Source organism: Nanorana parkeri, unplaced genomic scaffold (assembly GCF_000935625.1).
Source record: "Nanorana parkeri isolate BGI_ZX_2015 unplaced genomic scaffold, ASM93562v1 scaffold1339, whole genome shotgun sequence".
In the NCBI taxonomy this organism is placed as follows: domain Eukaryota; kingdom Metazoa; phylum Chordata; class Amphibia; order Anura; family Dicroglossidae; genus Nanorana; species Nanorana parkeri.
The window spans coordinates 159601-179375 of record NW_017307607.1 but is presented as its reverse complement, the minus strand read 5'-3'; the positions used below and the strand labels follow the sequence as shown (position 1 = coordinate 179375).

The following is a 19775-nucleotide window of genomic DNA, read 5'->3' as shown; positions in this document are numbered from 1 at the left end:
TAGACTTGCAGTGATGGGATGAAAAGTGACCATCAAGTAGGGTTGAAGCAACTTTTTTTTATTTATAGAATAGTGGCAGAGGCCACCTCTTACATGTTTTGCACTGAAAAACACTTTTTCACAAAAGCACACAAAACACGTAAGAGGTGACCCCTTTTTAATATTCAATAAATAAGAAAAGTTGCTGCAAACCAGAGTGTGGTGACTCAGTGAGGAACAGACAAAATCTGGGACAGCTGTGCATGGCAACCAATCAGCTTCTCTCTTCAGTTTGTTCAGTTAAGATTTGAAAATGAGAGAGAGAGGCTGATTGGTTGCCATGCACAGGTTCTCCAGATATTGTCTGATCCAGTTTTGATAAATTCCCCTTATTTTCTTTACTGACTGGATTGCTGGAGTGCAATAAGCAATAAGCCTGACCAGCACCCAGTGATTTTGCAGCAGAGCCTGTGATGAACCACTCACCTCGAGTGGTACACATATCTTTTATACACTTTTTCTACATGGCAGAAGCAGGGGGTAAATGCAGATGAGGATATTATTCTTTTTAACCTGACAGAAAAAACTAAAATCACATGTGCCTTATTTATTAGGGGTGCATATTGTTTCTACTCCATCCTTCATTTGTGCTTTTGATGATGGCTTTTTAAATTTTCCCATTCCTATGAAGTGGAATTCCAGGAAAGTGGGAACCGAAACTGCTCATTGGCACATGCAAGGTGAAAAGAATTTATATTTGTACATAATGGGTTAATATTCACCAAAAAATTAAAGTCACTGTTGATTACTTTAAAATCATCACATTTTCCCCTTTTTCGTGACCTTGGCTGCTTAGACTTTCAGTTCAGTTTGTACTTTGGTGTGTTCTGATCCATTAGGAAGGACTGAGTGATTCATTTCCAGTGGAGAAAGTTTCCTGGGAAGTTCAACATAACGATCAGAGCTTGGCACTGATTTATATATAGAAACTCAAAACAATCATTGTATGCTTCAGCACATTGGGGTTTCATTTATTTACTATCATTTGAGTTTTAATACAGCCATATTTGTTGACCTCAGGCTTTCACTTTTTCCTTAATTTTTAGGATGTATTCAAAAAAAGTTAACTGAAATAAAAGGTTGCTTTTATGGCTCATATGCAGGGGAAATGTTGTGAGGAAGTGTAAAAAGAGTTGGAAAATATTAAGTAATGCCCAATTGCTTGCTGAGTCATCTTGTAACTGTGGGAAAAATGATTGAGTTGTATTTTCTTTCCTCCATTTTGAAGAAAAAATAACTATTTAAAAAGTGCACTTAGACTAAACAACTGCTCGGTAGACAAAATAGTGTCTTTTCTACAGTATGTTAGTTGATTTTGAGCCAGACCCCATATCTTGTCTTTATCTCTTTTATGGCTTCATAGCTCTATCATCAGCGCATCTTTTAAAGGCACACACTCGTGAAAGAAAGAAACTGCAGTTCTCTTAGAATGCTCATACATTGCATTTGGTATTTGCTTTTTTACAGTTGAATGTAACTATGAAACATGCTTCTTGTAAACGGTGTTTCTGATACCAGTTCTTTGTTTTAAAGTAAGGCTGAAACTTTTTTTTATTTTGGATAGAGGGGTTTTTTTCTGCTATAAGTGTCGCAGATTTTTCTTTACTTACTGCCCTGTAGACTTAATAGGAAAGGGACTATCAACTGCAATTTTTTTGGGGGGAGGGTGAACTTCTTATTTAAGCAAACCCTTCACATTTGCCCCAAATAATGTGATTTAAAGCGACTTTGTCTCTGAATGGAAACATTGACCGAGGAATCTCTTTCCAAAGAAAAAAGTAAATACTCATCTTTCTTCTCTCTGCCGAACATCTCTCTTTTGGTAATGGCGAACTGCTGGTCCCTTTTGCGCACAGTGGTTTTTTCCACTGACCCCTACACAGCTACAGAATACAGTGGACACCTAGCGGTTGCTGGGAGAAACCATTGATTGCAATGGGAAAAGCAGAGATCAACACTGCTGGAAGTTTTGATTTTTGAAGGGACTTCAGGGGGTGATTTCTCTGCACTACAGGAGCATTTGGTGGCAAGGACTGTGGAAGAGGTGAGTATCCATTCACTTCTTTGCAGAGAGATCTTTTAGGGCTCGCTCCTACCAGGTACATTGAACTGATGGATCAATGGAGACTCAACACAAGGGCACACAGAAAATCATTGTTTTCCAAGTGCCCTGTTCACACCACAAACCTGCGCTAAGGTGCCTTGTATGTCAAATATCTGCATTTTTATGCAGTGCAGCACATGGCACCGCAGGATGTTGCACTGCCCTGTTGGTGCAAGGAATAGAATTAAATTTAATTTAGTAACATTTCAATAAAGTGAACAGAAAAGTAACACCACCCTTATACCACACACCAGCTCATATACATTATACCAAACATAACACATGCGGGCTGCTGTGAACGAGCCATTATTCAATCCTATCATGAACACAATTTGTATGTACATAGGTCATTTTTTGGTTTTATGCTTTCCTTCCAAAACCCAGCATTTACGGCTTGTTCCACACCATGTCTGTTGAGCTGCATTTTCTTTGCACACCACTGCACATGGTGTGAACAGGGCACACTAGGTTAATTGTTGTACTGCTAGGTTAATTATCTTCTGACTAAATTAGTCCTAGAATGTGTATTTGTGTGCTCATGTGAATGTGGTAAGGACATTAGACTGGAAGGTTGTTATGGGAGTAAGAACTAGATAGATTTGTTGCATCTAGGGCAAACCATAATATGTTGGTCCTCCATTCAGTTGTTGGTGTGTAATTTGAAAATTCCTGGCTTGTTGTAAACATTTTGATCTAAAAATAGAGGGTCTTGTCTGTCAGAAATACATATCATGATAGGTTTGTGAGAGCTGCTTTTGCATAGAAGTGTTGTTGATGCAATCTCAGAAGATGTCATCCTCATCCTTGCTTCATGAAAAACAATTATGCAACCAGTGAAGGTGGAGTTCTTGACCTGCATACTTGTTCTGTGTCACAAATTTATTAACTAATAAAGGATAACCATGACAGTTTTGGAGCTTGCACCTTCAAAGACAATGTGGCAATTCATTCATTCCTATTCTTCCAGTTTTCCTTTTTAAAATTGTAACTTGTTTTATATAAAATGTGTGCTTTGTCCTTAGTAAGGAATATATATGGACAGGCTTTTCATGAGACATACAAATCCTGCACTGGCCTTTTTCTTTTTCTCATGTGGAAACACATTAACTTAGCAAGAGTTTTCTACCCTTTCAAAGTGAATTAGTCCTTCACAGTAAGCCCATCAGTTAGAAGGATATTGTTCTTGGCAGGGTGCTCAGTTTTCTAATTACTAGATTCCTGCCTTAATTGCAATTATTTGGACACCCAGGCAGGCGGACCTTTTAGGAATGGAATGTAATTAGTGGTCAGAAGGCCTTGCAGTCTGTTTTGAGAAGGTTCATATATAGCAGACATTGTGCCTAACAAAATCTTATTTTCTTTCCTTAAAATATTGCATACAAGTATGCCTGCAGTTGTTAGAAATGGACAGTGATGTGTAATTATTCTTAGATGTAGAAGCTTTTTTGGCTGCAGGTATGAAAGGAACATCCAATCATCTTGTTAAAGATATTTTTTTTAAAGGGGAATCATTCAATCACCAATCATTCACTGCATGTAAATCTTCCCAGTGTATGTGTTTTTTAAATGACAGTGATTAATTCACCACCAGTAAATGTTTGGTAAAAGTCACATTCACGGCTTTATAAATATGCCCCTTAATGTAATGTCAGGTAAGTAATCCTTGCCAGTGACAGGATTATTAAACAGATCAATTATCTTTTTCTAATGAGTCGCTCTCTAAATGGTCTGAGATGCCACTCCTTTGGTGCTCCTTGCTATAGAGCAATATTCTGGGCCACTTAGGTAACAACGCTGTTAGGTTAAGTGGTTCCCTCACCTGGGTCGTACATCACCAACATCAGAATCACCTGCATGACATCACCCTTGGAGTTATTTCATAATTTACGTTAAAGCAATTTTTTTTAATGATTTTACATGCTTGCTCTTCCATATTTTTGTTATTATAGTAAACGTAGAGATAACACACTATAGAAAGAGCAGCTTGGTCACCAACATGACTCTGCCAAACTGCTTAAAAACTGCTAATGTGACTCTGTCTTGAAAAAAGTATGGGTGCTGCCATTTGCAGGCCTCCTTCTGAAAATGCTAGATGCCTCAGATTGGCTTCCCTGAACTTCCTGCCCAGCACAAGATCACAAGAGCCCAGTCTCCAGCAGCTGTCCATCTACTAGCTTGTAGAAGGGAGGAAGGGTTAAGGTGCCCATACACTGACCGAATTTCAGCCGGTTTTTAATGTACTTGCCAAAATTCGCACAGTATATGAGGCTGTCTGCTCCCTTTCAGCCAGCATTCCTCGATCAGCTGATCGAAGGAGCCAGCTGTAAAATCTTTGTAGGATCAGAGCTGGCAGCCAATGAGCTGCCCACTCTTATCGGGTATTCTGACAGGTGTCGACGTCACCTGTCAGAATACAATGCAAACAGTGGCAATTTCTCGATTAACATGCTGTTTGTGTTGATGGAGGAATCGCATCAAATTTTTTTCGTTCAGCCCGCGGGTTTAACGAAAACAATTGATAAATGTATGGCCTGCCTTATCAGAGAGCAGGAGAGAGTAGTATGTCTTGCTTTGTCTGTGTCTCTGTGCCTCTATAACACCCTGCAAGGGAAAGGAGCCAAAAAAACAGGTTATCAGTACCAGTGCTTAGGGGGCCAGCTGATTCTCCAGGAAGCTAAAACTTTTAAACATCAAGTAGCAGCATCCACTGTATGTGAACTAATTAGTGTTTGAAATAGCTTAAAACATTTTGACTTTATTATCACCTAAAGTATTGTCTTAGTAATGTACTATGTTATATTGTTAACTAACATTATATGTTGTAGTATTCTAGGCATTTTATATTGAACAAAAGTCAAGTCATGCTACTTATATTTGAAAGAATAATTGTGTTTCATATATGCAAGAGGTTGTGCAGAACTGAAGTCGTTTTCCAACTTAATCCAAAACTGCACACCCACATCAGACTGCTCAGTGGAACGACATGGGGTGTCTCCCTTTCCTGTTTTAAACTGGAAAAAAAATAATAATGCTGTTGTGTTTAAATAGGGGATAAAGTTTTTCTGAAGAACAGGCTGTGCACTCTGTCACTTATTGACAGACTGAAAATAAGAAATGGTGGAAGATGAAAGCATTGCTTCCTTCTTTCTATTATTGACTAGTAAAGCTGCTTTGTTCTGCAGCTAATCTATTTAGAAACACTTAAAACACTAAAGAAAGGACTTCCCAAAGCTCTCAGTAGTTAGATCTAAATAAGGTTGCTAATGTTTCTTGTGTTAGATGTTCCGTGTACTCCTTGACGCCAATGAGCCCAGTGTTTTTTCTGCAGAATAAAGGAAGGTGAAAGGAAATGAAAACCTCCATTGGATTGATTTTGTTGGTTATTTTTTGCAATATTGATAAAAAGAAAGGAGATGCTTGACTTTGTTTGTAGCTTTGTTGTATGATATGGTTCAATAATTTATCTGTTTTTCATACAGGCATTCCAATCAGGTCCACCTTTCAGTTTTTCAGGTGAATTGGATCAGAAGCCCAGTGTTAATCTATTGGCAGCCGGACCTATACGGATGTTCATCCATTTAAATCCAACTACCCCTGACTCTTGCCAGGTCCTGAAAACCGAACAGAACAGAGTTCCGTTTTGTCGGACCTGATCGTGGCGGATTGGGGGTGACCTGTTACATTGGTGACGCCCATTCCAAACTGCTCCAATCAACAGGAGATCCATGCACGGATTCCCTGCTGATTGGAACTGACAGGCCCCCATGTGAAAGGGGCCTTAGTGACCAAAGGAAAAAATAGCTTTCCATGTATCAGATCATTGTCTGGAAAACAAAAACAATCTGCTAGTCTTAGCAGTGCAATGTATTACTGTTCTTCAAACTTAAACTGTTTTTACTGTTCTGTATTTTAGGTATTGCGGTAATTTAATGTACAACATTTTCTAGTTTACGGAATTCTGAAAAGTGTGTTTTATAATGCTCTACGTTAGCCATTATGGGTGGAATCTTTATTGGCCCTAACTGACTCTCTTGGGAGTAGCAGACATTCTCCTCTGACTCTCACATAGACTATTTTAACATGCTATAGCTCCATTTTGGAGAAAAAAGGAAGAGTGGAAATCGCCCAATGGGGACGCCTGTACTGCAGACAACTATCTTAGAGGGGAATTCCCCTCACTTCCGGTTGTGTCTCTATGACAGGAGAATCTCTCTAATGGGACACAGATGACATAAAAATAAACTGGTGGATGTTTTAACTCTTACCTACTCTATCCAAAGGGGAAAATATTTAGAATATGGCTACACCTAAATGCCTTGGTGCACTTTGTCTTCTGACCTTGCTTCTTTAAAATAATGTGAGCTACATACTGGAAGCAACAGAGTTGCTCAAAGTGCACCTTTCAGAAGATAAACACAGTGGCTGCCATTGCTGACTTGATTCTATAAATTCTAGATACCTTGCGCTTACATATGCTAAATCCATGATCTCTAACAAGTATACATATCAGGACTTCCGCCCTACTCTTTTATTATAGTTGTATTGCCACAAACTACCTGTTCAGCCTTGTCTAAAAAGAATATCTGAGCCTGTTGATTTGCTATGAAGACTAGACAGCCAAAGTTGGGGGAAGCATAAATCTGGCTTTGACCATTTTAGCAACCAAAACAAAAGTCAATTCAGTTTGGGTTAAGTTAAAGTATCCTTTATGCACTGAATCAACTGTCATTGCAGTTTGAAAATACGTTTACTCATTGCAATAATCTGTTTCAATATCTGCATTTATCTATACAATTCTGAGACTATCTTTGCACTTACATATATTTATTTTTAATTTTTGCCTTTAGTGCTCCTTTAAAGAGGCATCAACCGTCAATGTAAGTATCACATGATAGTCATTAGTACCTTTGGCAAGTATTGTAGTGCTAGGCTTGTGCTTAATTTTTTTCATTCAACATATCTGATTTTATTGAAGCATTAGAAATTGTACATTTCAGGCAGAAAACTGTTAGCACGTTGCTCAGTGTAAAGCAAAGCAGACCTATTTATATTCAGTGTCAGTATCTAATTGATGACCTGTTGCTCTGCTTAATGCAACTATTGCAGAATACATCATGGGCTGTTTATGCTGACCCCAGCCATCAGTATTGTACTGGCCTTTAGCCCAGGTCTAGTAAATGAACCCTGCTGGGAAATCATTAGAGAACTGAGCACGGTCCCAAGGTCAGACTTTTTTTCCCCCCATATTGGAAATTATTGCTAAATTGGAATTCTGTCCTTTTGCAAGTTGACCATATGTTAACATGATGGCCATCTGACTGAAAGCAAAAGAAGCAGAGAGCAAAAAAAACTATAACTGCTATTTATTTACAATGTTTAAATATTTAAAAAAAAATATTCCATATTTAGGCAAGTGCAGGCAAAGTTATACTTTGTGCAACATGTCCATACTATTGTTTATATTGTTGCTTTTTTTTTAATTTCTGCAAGTTATGTAATTCTGCAATTGTACAGCTCAAGATAATACAATTTACCTTTAGTTATTAACAATGTAATTGGTAAATATCATGACACAGACTGGCTGCTTTTGCCTCTTCAAGCTTTTCATGGAAAAAAAATGTTAGTCAAATCATGGAATTTTTTAATATAATTTTATTTCAATTCTGTTAAAACAGACCTGTCACTTAAAAAAGGAACACACAAAAAAAACAAGGACTGTATGTTGCAGTTTAATATGTAAATATAAGCATAAAAATACAATTATAAATGCCTGAAAAATAAACTTTTGCAAAATAAACTGTTTTATTAACAAAATTGTAAAGCCACCACTCTCACATATGATCATTCTATAGTGCCACTCAGTAGACAACCTAGGGTTTGACATTTCAACTGTAAATGATGGTTTAGAAAGATGGTGATAGTTTGTTTTATGCAGTAAGATGAAGTTGAGTCCTATTTGCAGGCTTTGTCTATGTATTATATAATTATGAAAATGTAAGCATTAGTTCACAAAAGCATAAAATAGAGGTTATTCATTCCAATGCTTCATTTGCTTTTTCTCTAATGACATTACTATGCTCATCAGATACATTTACTGCACACAAATGATAATTCACTAAGCAAGTTTTAGATTTGTTGAGTTATATTAACAGATAAACACAGTGGTCCCCAAATTATAGCCTGCTGATTGCCATAGCCCAGCCCATTCAATGAGAAAGCCCCACATGCAGGGCTTTCTCATTGCAAGGCGCAGTGGGGGAGCTGCTGAATGCAGAGGGCATTTTTTACTTTTTCCCACATATACACATTTTTTTTACTTTTATAAGCACACTTTAGACTCAGACCTCTTACGCTTTATTTTTTACTCCCACTGACCACCAACCAACATATGGGCATTTTGACTCCCATTGACCTCTGATCCCGGGCATTTTTTTTTCCTACACTCACACCAGTCCAGCACATAATAGTGTGAGTTATAGTCAATTGACTTTTTGTTTAATAGGTTTGGAGATCCTCATTATAAGAGAACCGAAGAAGCTGAAACCGCTCCACCTCCTTGTTCTACTCAGTCTACCCAGAAACATCTTTGCTCAGCCAAGGCTCCTGTCCACCCATAGTCTATAGGGAAAATAGAAGACAGCTGGCACACAGCAACGAATCCTTGCAAATATTTATTTTGAAGTGAACATACAGCTCTGAACAACCATGGCTGTTTCTGCCTACAAAGAGGTCTTAATCTTAGCTGACTGCCATTTCCACATACTAGACATGTGCATTCGGATTTGGACGAACCTGCAAATCAACAAAAATCAGTTGATTTGGCGGTTCGTCCGAATCCAAAATAACGAATTTAATATATGCCCGAATATACTAAAACAATATTCGGGCATACATAAATTCGTTTTCAGAACACACCGGTGGCAATATTGACTGCCAGCGTGTTCTGCGCATTCCATCCGCCATCTTGGAGGCAGAGCGTATGACGTCACATGATGGTGATGTCACACGCTGAATGAGCAATGGCCATATCGGAGTAGATCTTGGTATACACCAAGACGGCAGCGCTTGAACATGCGGGTGCCGCCATCTTTGTGTATACCAAGATCTACTCCAAAATATGGCCGCCGCTCATTCTGCGGATTCAGTGTGAGGTTTTGGATGCGGAGACTTGTTGCCTCCCACTCCAAAACAACATTAAAATGTTGTTTCCTTTGACGAAACAAATGAAAAGTTTTTCATATTCATATGTTTTGTCTGGAAACATTTTTTTGGATGTGCACATGTCTACCACATACTCATTAAAGGAGAACTATGAGGCGAGTGATTTCCACTCATCCTCATAGTTAGAGCCGACCTTTGACAAAGAAGCTGTCACAGGTCTGCTCAATAGATCGGGAAGTGAGCGAACACATAGCGTCGCTCACTCATTTTCCGATCATCTCCCTAAAGAGATCAGTGACTGGCAGTCACCGCTCCCCACAGGGATTCCCCTCTTCACGCAGCTGGATGGATCCAGACAGTATTGTCAGGATCTGTCCTGGCTGCGATGTTCTCAGTATATCGCAGGCAATAGCCTAAACTTTGGGTCACGGGAGGAGGTTAGTATATGTCCTCCCGTGACCCTAAAGAGAACTATGGGGAAAAACACTTACCCCATAGTTCTCTTTAATATCTTCTGTTATAGAGGTTCTAAACCAGGGGTCTCAAAGTACCGGCCCATGAGTCGGTACTATGTCGGGCACTTGCGGGAGCAGCAACGTTCTGCATCTCTTTCGGATGCAGATCACAGAGCTGCTCCTGTCAGTTTCGGCCAGAGCTCTGTCAGTTCTGAGCTCCGGTCCAATGATGGATGATTAGTAAGGTCTGCACTAGACCTTACTAATCACCACTAGATCGCCAGGGAACGATGATGTGCCTCCTCCCTGCACAGATGCAAGCAGGTGAGGGGGCTTGTAAGGAAAGGAAGGAGGGGGGAGTGTATTATATGTGTTCTGGGGACTGTGTATTATATGTGTTCTGGTGGCTTGGGAGGGGGGCGTTTAATATGTGTGCTGGGGCGATAGAGGGAGGGGGGAGTTTTTTTTTGTGCAGGGGGGAGATTGGAATGGGGGAGTCCCCTATATTTCAGGTACGATTAGGGATTCCTGTGTCACAAACTTGCGTATTACTGCAGCAGGAATCCCTAATCTGGCGTTTACATGCTGCAACTGTCACCGATTCAGGTTAATAATCAGGTGAAAGCCGCTGCATGTACATGCCTGCATACCGCATGTAATCATATGTGATATGATTACATGCAGTTACAAAACAATCACTATCCCTGGATACACAATTGTAACATGTGCATACAATAAAACTGGTACCGTATATAGTAGCGGCCCCCACGGCACTAAACAATTTGACCAGTGGTGACATTCATTCTTAATGGCACCCCAATGCACCTGCATTGCAGTGTACCATAATGCACAACAACACACTAATGTGCATTGTGGCATGCTACTTTACAAAAAAAGTGCATTCCAGATTTTTGGTTCATTTTGGTGCATTAGGTAACACATTTGAATGAATAGGCTGCCTTAATGCATCGCACATTAATGCAGCACAATAGTGGGAATGCAGTCTTACTCTAAATCTTGTAGGACTAGCGGTCAGTGGCAGAATGCCTTAGATAATTTCACTCCATATATACAGCTATGAGGTTCTAGTCACAGAAGGTGTACTGCTGTTTTTCAGAAGGAGTTTAAAGCAAAAGGTAAATGTGTCAGGGTATAGCTCGGGCACAATTCACATTTCTAGTTGTTCCCTATAAGACAGCAAATCTTTACTTTTTAAGTTCAGGTCCACTTAAATCACACTAACATAACAAAACAAATGACAAACTATAGAGAACCTTAAGTTCTCTATAAGAGATATCCATCCAGGGTTAAGAGTTAAAGGAGAACTGAGAGGTGAGTGATTTTCACTCAACCTCATAGTTCGAGCCGACGTGTAACAATGAAACTGTCACACGTCGGCTCAATAGATCGGGAAGTGAGCGAACACATACCGTCGCTCGCTCACTTCTCGATCCTGTCCCTGCAGAGAGTTGTGACTGTCACTCACGGCTCCCTGCAGGGATTCCCTCCCCTCTCCGATCCTCCAGCGCTGACTGGAGGAATGAACAGGAGAGGGGGCGGGTACAGCCTCTATATAGGCAGAGCCAGCTGTCAATCACGCAGCTGGGTGGATCTCGATTTGGGGATCCGTCCCGGCTGCGGCGGTCTCAGTATACCGCGGCTACAGCTTGCGGTATACTGAGCTTTGGGTCACGGGAGGATGCCAGTTTATGTCCTCCCGTGACCCTGACGAGAACTATGGGGAAAAACACTGACCCCATAGTTCTCCTTTAACCATAGACATAGATGATCTGCTGATGAGAGACAAGCATTTTTTGTGAAAGCAGTGGTCAGCTAGATTAAACTGTATCACACGGATTTCTTTAGCCTGTCTCTTGTACATCTTTTATTTATACTTTGTGCTGTTTGACTAGTTTATATTAATGTGCATTCTCATACCACACTGATTATTTATACAGTAACTTTGCACTTTGTTTTGTAAGTACATTCACAGACATTTGAGAATGAGCACTCATAGTTTAAAGAAGAACTCTAGGAAAATGTGTATTAACCCTAGCAGTGGGAGTCCCACACTGCAAGGGTTAATTCCTCTCTTTTTGTCTAGGTGTAAAAAAAGTTATACTCACCTGAACCGTGTAGTCGGCTAATTCTTAGACCGGTCCTTCCAGCCTCTCTCCCACTCCGCTGCAGTGGTCTAAGGTCCGCCCCATTAAATCATCACATCCTATACAGGGTGTATAGAACTAAGGATGCCTAGTAAAATTCCAATCCTGCAGCATAGAAGGATACAGGCTGGAGGGAGCGCTGTGACAGCTGTCCGGCTCGTAGCTTCGGGTATGTATAACTGTTATTTTTTTACCTAGACATAAACGAGCACTTAACCCTTGCAGTGCGGGGGTAGCCCCACTGCAAGGGTTAATAAAAAACATTTTCCTGGAGTTTTTCTCTAACAAATGGTACCAGGGTGCACATGTGTACATAAAAATCACATATAATATATCAAAGCATAGTTGTTGGCCTGAAAGCACAATTAAAATAAGATCCACATTTTTGTAGCTTTTATTTCTATATTTGGTCTTATGAATGTTTGTTGTGCTTTCCTGATGTCTAATTGCTGTGGATAATCCAGCAAAAAAATCCTAATTGATGCACAGTAACCACAGGTCCTATATCGCACCTTAGCATTAAATATAAAGATTTGTATATCTTGCTTTATTTTTGTATATATGAGAGAATATAAGAAAACTGCCAAGAAATACAGACGCTGCTATCGCTGACATTCCTCTTAAAATGTTAGTTGCCTGGCTGTTAGGCTTACCCAATTATTGAGGTCATTATTCCTGTGCACATAAGCAGATCAGCATTTTCACACAGAAAGCAAAGCCCTGGCATCTTCTATGTGACAACAAGATGCTGCATTCAGTATATTTATCATCAGATGGTACATCAACACATGTATCTTGTGTAATCTGATTTCTCTTGTGTACAGGTATGTAGATTGATTTCAGATGACTTCATTCTCTTTTAATCAATGGTCTCTTTCATTGCATTCCGGACAAACCGCTAAATACACAGATGGAATTCAAATATAAGAGCAGTCCTCAGTTCTGAAACCTCCGCCCGGAGGTTTACACGGCACTGTTGCACAACACATACTGTCTAGCAGGTCCCCTCAACATCCTCACCCTGTGACAGGGTAAAGAAAGGAGAAGCACTTTGCTGTCTTCTTTTTTCAGCATGCTCCTTGCACTGTGGCATACATGATTGGCTCTGTGTGCTGCTTCTCCCTCCCAAGCTTTGCTGTTCAGACTGTACAGTAGACTGCAAGAGGCCAATACAAGTCATGTATTGCATTTAACCTGATTGCATTTAAAAATACAGTTAATGATGAACTAATGCTTACAGATCTGCATTTATTTGTGCCTTTATATCTGGCTGGGGTTCAGCTTTAAAGTGAAATTAACACCAAAAGTTTTTAAGCTATTTCAAATGATGATTAAGTCACTTTCAATGGATGCTGCGCCTTGATGTTTAAAAGTTTTAGCTTCCTGCAGAATCAGCTGGTCCACTGAGCCTGAGTAGAAGGGTGGCACCTTTCCCTTACAGGTTCTTATGGAACCAGCCTTGTGTCTGCTAGTAAGCTGTGAGTGTCTCCACAAACACACAGTCACAGGAAGGCAAGCCATTTCCCTTCTCCATGCTCTTCCTTCCTCCCTTCTCTTCCTTCCTCCCTTCTACAAGCTAGTAGATAGACAGCTGCTGGAGACTGATCTGTCCCTTGTGATCTTGTACTAAACAGGAATTTCAGGAAAGACGATCTGAGAGAGTTGAAGCTAGCTGTTTTGAAACAAGACGTCTATAAATGCTTGGCCACAAAATTAAAGAAATAATGATCGGGGGTGATTATTGAAAAAATGTTTGCGTGTTTGATACTACTGTAAGCTACTTTAGATCAGCGCAAAAGGACAAATTCATCCCAAATAACAAATTCATACCCATAGTGACAATCTGGATAACGTTAATTATAGTTCTACACTGTTTTGGCACCTCGACATTACGTTCCTATGTTGTGATGTGTTGTACAATGTTGACGCACAGTGCATCCACAGTTTTTCGTAACTGTATTTCAAAGACTGAAAATGAATTAACTCATATTATTCTAATTAATATCAAACTGCTCTTATCCATATCAATACGATCAATGGATTGAGTTCTGTGAAGAATACACCACATAGGAAGATTATATATTTAATTAAAAAAACAATGTTTTATTATTCACTTAATTAAATATCACCCTGGATTGATGTTCATTTGTTTCGTTCATAAGCTGAACCTTTTGAACAATTGACCTAAATGATTTCCATTGTAGTTAATTGTAGGTCAGACCAGATTTATATGGTGCTATTGGCCAAATATATTCTTGAAAACGATGATTTGAAGAGTGTGTGTAGTAGGTGCGTTCACTGACTCTTAAAATTAAGTGTGCCAAGAGTGTTCTTTATTTGCAATTGCTCTCAACTTTAGTTTTATGGATCGGCTTGTGAACAGTACGCCCTTTATAAATGTAAACCGTTATGTATTTGTATAACTATCCTGCACAGTGGACTTGCCAGTATACAGGAGCAGCATTTTTGTGAGTGGTGAAATGCTGTCTGTCGTTTCTCTTTCGAAAGAAGACCCAGCAGGTGTTACCAGCAGGCATAATACATCTGTCAAAACCATTAATTTATGGATTTCTTTCCCTAAATAACAAACCTTTGGATTTGCGTATTTATGTATTTTTTTATGTGCAATTTAATGCCTTAGCAAACATTTTTTTTTAAGTATCAGTAGCCTCTAATAATGCTCTGGGGCCTAAATACTGCCAAAATAGTTAAAGGACATGCCTAGGGAGGCTACTTCCTGTGACATGCCAGCATTTCCCCTCACTAAGTCTTAAGCCACAGTAAGTCAGCAGTAAATACTCTTTGGTAATTGCAGTAATGATCACACAGCTGTGCTTTCCTGGAATTATAACGCATGTCAGGACCAGTTTAGAAGCTTTGCTTAATTTCCTGCCAGATGAAATCCTGCCCTCTACTTACAGCAAAGAAGCCTAGCAGCCTTCTCTATTAGCATAGTAGTAGGAGAAACCCTATGCTCTGTTAATGTACAAAGATTATATGGTCCTTGTGGGGCCATTTCATCTGTGAGCATTGTAATGCAGCCATACACATTGATGGCTTTCGTCAGGGTGAGTTTCTTGGCTTAAGATATATACAAGAGTATATGTAAAAATAACTAACTAAATGTGCGTGTGTATGCATGTATGTGTGTGTGTATGTATATATATGTATGTATAGATCGATATGTATAGATCGATATGTATGTACTGTGTGTGTATTTATATATGTGTGTATGTATGTATATATATATTTATATGTGTGTGTATATATATGTGGTATAGCCACCACATTCTGTTTGTAAGGTAAGTAGATATAGAGGAACTCATGGATCTTGCAGCGCACCTAAGTCAAAGCATCAGAATTTTATTTATAACATTTCAACGGATCTGAGTCCATCTTTGTGAAGTCTTTTTGCTGAATATTTACCTTTTTTTGGTTAAGGGCTCATTCACAGCTGAGTGATGCAATATTTGCACAACGTACCTAGCTCACAGTACCATGCGCTAGGTGCATTGCGATTCATTTCAATGACACCCCAACGCACCTCCCATCTGCCATGTGTTACAGCACATGCAACGCATGGTATCACAATACTGAGCATGGCTTTGCTGCGCTGCAGTGCACGGCTGCCAGAAGGTGTTGCATACAGCCTGCCTTTACAAATCAATGACCGGATGCTACGGTATGCTGGTAAATGCTGCTCTGAGCATGTACATCTGTATAAGTTTGGATGTACGCCCCTGGAAGCATACAATCTATGTCCAGGATTGTACATCCGTATGTGTACACTGGCTGTTTTTAATGGTTCATGAGCCCATAAGGAACCATCAATCCATCTGCTAAACCAGTGCAAAAGTATAGTAGAGCTGCCATAAAACACAAAGGGGGGAATTTATCAAGACTGAAGCAAATCGAATCTGCCCATAGCAGCCAATCAGCATCTCTCTTCAGTTTGCTCAGGTACGATTTGAAAATGTGAGAGAGAAGCTGACTGGCTGCAGTATCTGCTGTTGCATCCAGAACCCCCGATTTATTTATGTATTCACCTTTCAACATCTTGTGGAGTCACGAGGCGGCCCAACGAAGGCATCTTGTGGAGTTATCTTCTGGCCCAACGAAGAACTGATGGGGTGGTCATAATAATAATATATTGTATATCTGTATTTGTGTGTCAATAATTGTATTCTACTGTAATCTATAATTACATGTACTTGTAAAGTATGCATTTGAAAATGTCCATCCATAATACATTAGTATTGCAGCTCTGAAGAAGGTTCGTGACATGTCTTACGGATCAATGTCACATTTTCAAAGAAATTGTATAGTGGCCATATCATATTAAAAATGTCCATCAAAGTATATTACTCTTGTGCCAAAATCTATATAACGATAGTTATCGTTGCTGGTTTCCCTTTTTCATGAGACTCAAATGGTATTTTTGTTTTCTTTCTTCAACTAAAGCACAGTTTTACTTTTTAATTAATATTTTACTCAATATTTCATAACAAAATGTAGTTCTTATGCCAAGGTGGGATTTTAAAGCGCTAAGACCCTAAAGAAGTATGCAGATAAGGACGTCTGATTCTTCCCTGACCTTTATACTTGTTCTTGATTAGTGAGTTTAAAAGTATTGAAGCCTGAAGTCAGCATAACAGACAGGCGCCTAGGGTTTTCTGAGGTAGGTCAGCAATGGCAGCCCCTATTGAAAGGGATAGAACTCTACACCCACTTCTTCTGAAAAGAGGAAAACCACTAAAATGTCTTTACCCAAACCTGACAGTGTGGAAATTTCCACACTGACAAATGAAGCTATCTTCATCACAAATAAAAAAGAAAAAAGGTGAATGGATGAATGATTGCTGGTGTGGCAAACCCACACCCACAGTTCACAGTTTTTAATTTCAATAGCCTTGGTTCTATTTGTAAATGTGTTGTGTTCTGCATGGTACAGTAGTACAGAACAAAATACACTTGCATGTAGAGGTAGGCATGCAACATTACCAAGTAAGACAAATGTGGTGTAAAACAGTTCACTTAATTGTTAAAGGATGGCAAATGGTACCTGCATCCTTTTACTGTCTCTGCCTCTCCCAGCAACCTATCTAAATGCCCTAGCCTGGCTCTACTTATGTCAAATAATTTCTGTTTATCCCTATGTAAAGACCATTTTTTAGATCTCCCAATGGTGAATGCCCCTTTCATGACAATGAATAAAGATAAGTTCCAAGGAATGAGGACAAGTAAGTATAAAACTTTGGGCAGCTGGAGACGGGGGGTCATTTAAATGGTAAGTGTTTTGTAGCCTTCTTACTCTAAATGATGTCAGGCCCAGATGACAGTGGGGGATTTTTGTTTCAGCAATGGGCTGGTATTTTTTGACCTATTTTTGGTGAACTAAACTGGTATCATTTAAAGTGACATTAAAGTCAAAAAATGTTTCCCTCCACCCAATGTTAATCAAAGTACTTACCTTAAATTATGTTTCTTAATCCGATCGTCTTCTTCTTTCCTGTCCTTTTCCTCTGTCCCTCCAGCGCTGCTTCGGGTCTCCTATCCAGCGCTGACTCCTCTGTCCTCTGCACCTCCTGTCCCATGGTGTCTGCATGCGGGTGCACGCGTCCATAGACTTACCTTGTGTCTCTCCTCGTCTCGCGGCCGAAAATGTGAACTGTGCATGTGCCTGCCCCAAGATGATTTGCGGCCGCCCGAGAATTTTCACATTTTCGGACGGGAGCGCGCAGGGAAGACACAGGCAAGTTTAAACTGCTTTTTAAGTGGGGTTTTTTTTTTTTACACTTTTTGCATATATCTATTGCTTGCTAGCAGTAGATATATGCAAAAACACTGGAGGCTTTAATTATACTTTAAGTTGAGGAGCTACGCCGTTTTTTTCTTTTCTCCTTTGTTTTTTTTTTCTTTTTCAATGATGAGCTAAAAAAAAAGTAAAAAAAAAGCAACAAAAACAATATTGTGGCCTGGCATATTTGTGGATGCAAACCAGTGAATCAGACCACTAGTGGAACAGACTAAAGAGAATGTAAACCAGATTTTCCTGGTATAAAATCATGCAGTACTGCAGATACTGAAGACCAGGGCTTCTGCTCTATGCTTCTTATATTTCATACTATACTATGTACCCAAGCTGTGGTTGCAAGTTTCTGATTTTGATTTTCTGACCTCAATAGGTGTGGTTTTGCCACAGTATAGGTATAATTGCATAATTGGTTTTGGTTGGACCAGGTTGTTGCACGAATGTTGCAAGCTGCTGGTAAACTGATACAAGTATATCTATAATTCACTGAGCATTTTTGTGTGAAACAGTTTAATAAATAAACTCTTTTATGCCTTTAACTGTTACCATATTCAGTGCATTTGTTGGAAAGCATACAAAATGTAACAAAAGCACATATCTTCATGCTGTGTCTGTCCTTCTTGAGGAGCAAACATAGAGATGTATGTTAACTCCCTTTTATCTCTTGCTGTTTCTTCAAGGGTAACTCTGCTGAACTCTGCAGTTGTACAACATCTGCAGTTTTGGCTCAGCATGAAATTGTGTTCCTTTGGTTAACTCTGGTGGCTTATCTTGAAAGAAGTTACATCTCCAGTGTAGAGACAGTTTTTTGCTTATTCTGTATTCTCATAAAAAAAACAAAAAAAAACCCACTTCATTAATATGTTTGCAGAACTGGAGTTTTTTGGAACTGTATGCTATTTTGTTGCTGTAAGGACAATTCCACATTTGTTTTTATATAAATGGATTGTGTCCATTTACTATATTGTAAACTGTGATTGTGACAGATATATTACCGCACAAGGCAATATTTAAATGAGTTGCTGGCTACCTTGAAGAGAATTTAATATCAGATATCATGAGGGTCTTCACTCTTCAACAGTTACTATAATTTGAGTGCCAGAGGCAAAAAAGATGTGAAATGAGATATACATATGAGAAAATTGTTGTCCTCCTTGAATTTTAAAACAGTGCATATATGTGTGTTAATGTTTCTGATGTTGTCTGTGTGATTAGCATTTTAGTGATGAAATACGGCACACTTCATACTTGCAAAGAAAAAAAATTCAAACAATGCAACAAAGTTATTGTAAGTGGTAATATTTATTCCCTGGCTTTGGTAGCATTTACATCCAAACATCTGCCACCAACTTGAAGGGTCCCATCACCGTTTTGTATTTGAATACTGTGTGTCAAAAAAGAGTTGCAGTTTTCATGTTCAGTTTCATTGTGGTGAAAGGTGTGGTTAGGACGCCGGCCACTGCGTGCAGAAAATTGACAGAACCACATTATTTGCATTTTAATTGAAAAGGTACTTTTACTGATGATGGCCAACAGTTTAGATGTACTTTGAGTGTGCCATAATTCAAATGTAAATAACTAACTGAAGATATTCTGTATTTTCACCCAAAGAGTAATATAATGATTTCAGTTCCAACACATAAGGGAACTCAAGTTGTCTTTCTTACTATCCTAATGTGGCCATTTGGTTGAATTTTAAAGTGTATGTACAGCCCAAACATTATTTTCTTTTTGATAGAATGGGAAGGCTTACAACTCCAGTTGGGCTTCGACTGCTACCTGGGCTCCGTTAGAGAGATTTCCTCATGACCATGGTTTCACCACACAGTAAGGCCTTGTTCAAACCATGTCCCTTGAGCTGCGTTTTTCTGCACACCCCTGCACATGCATTGTGTGAACAGGGCACATAGAATTTTTTTAGGTCAAAATCCATATAATGATAGTCATCGTTGCTGGTATCCCTTTTTCATGAGCTTCAAACAGTATTGTTATTTTCTTACTTCAAGTACAGTTTCAATTTATTATATCAGAGAAGCATT

The 19775-nt window shown here is 39.2% G+C and overlaps 1 protein-coding gene across 6 annotated transcripts in view; it reads left to right on the top strand.

Moving 5' to 3' along the window:
- ARID1B (AT-rich interaction domain 1B) overlaps positions 1-19775 on the top strand; it is a 351874-nt gene that overhangs the window by 218916 nt on the left and 113183 nt on the right. Inside the window, exon 5 of one of the 6 annotated variants that reach the window (XM_018569470.1) lies at positions 6991-7020. The exons of the other annotated variants lie outside the window; for them this stretch is intronic. Within the exon in view, the coding sequence (XP_018424972.1) occupies positions 6991-7020 (30 nt within the window). The remainder of the gene's footprint in view (positions 1-6990; positions 7021-19775) is intronic. 6 annotated transcript variants of the gene reach the window in all.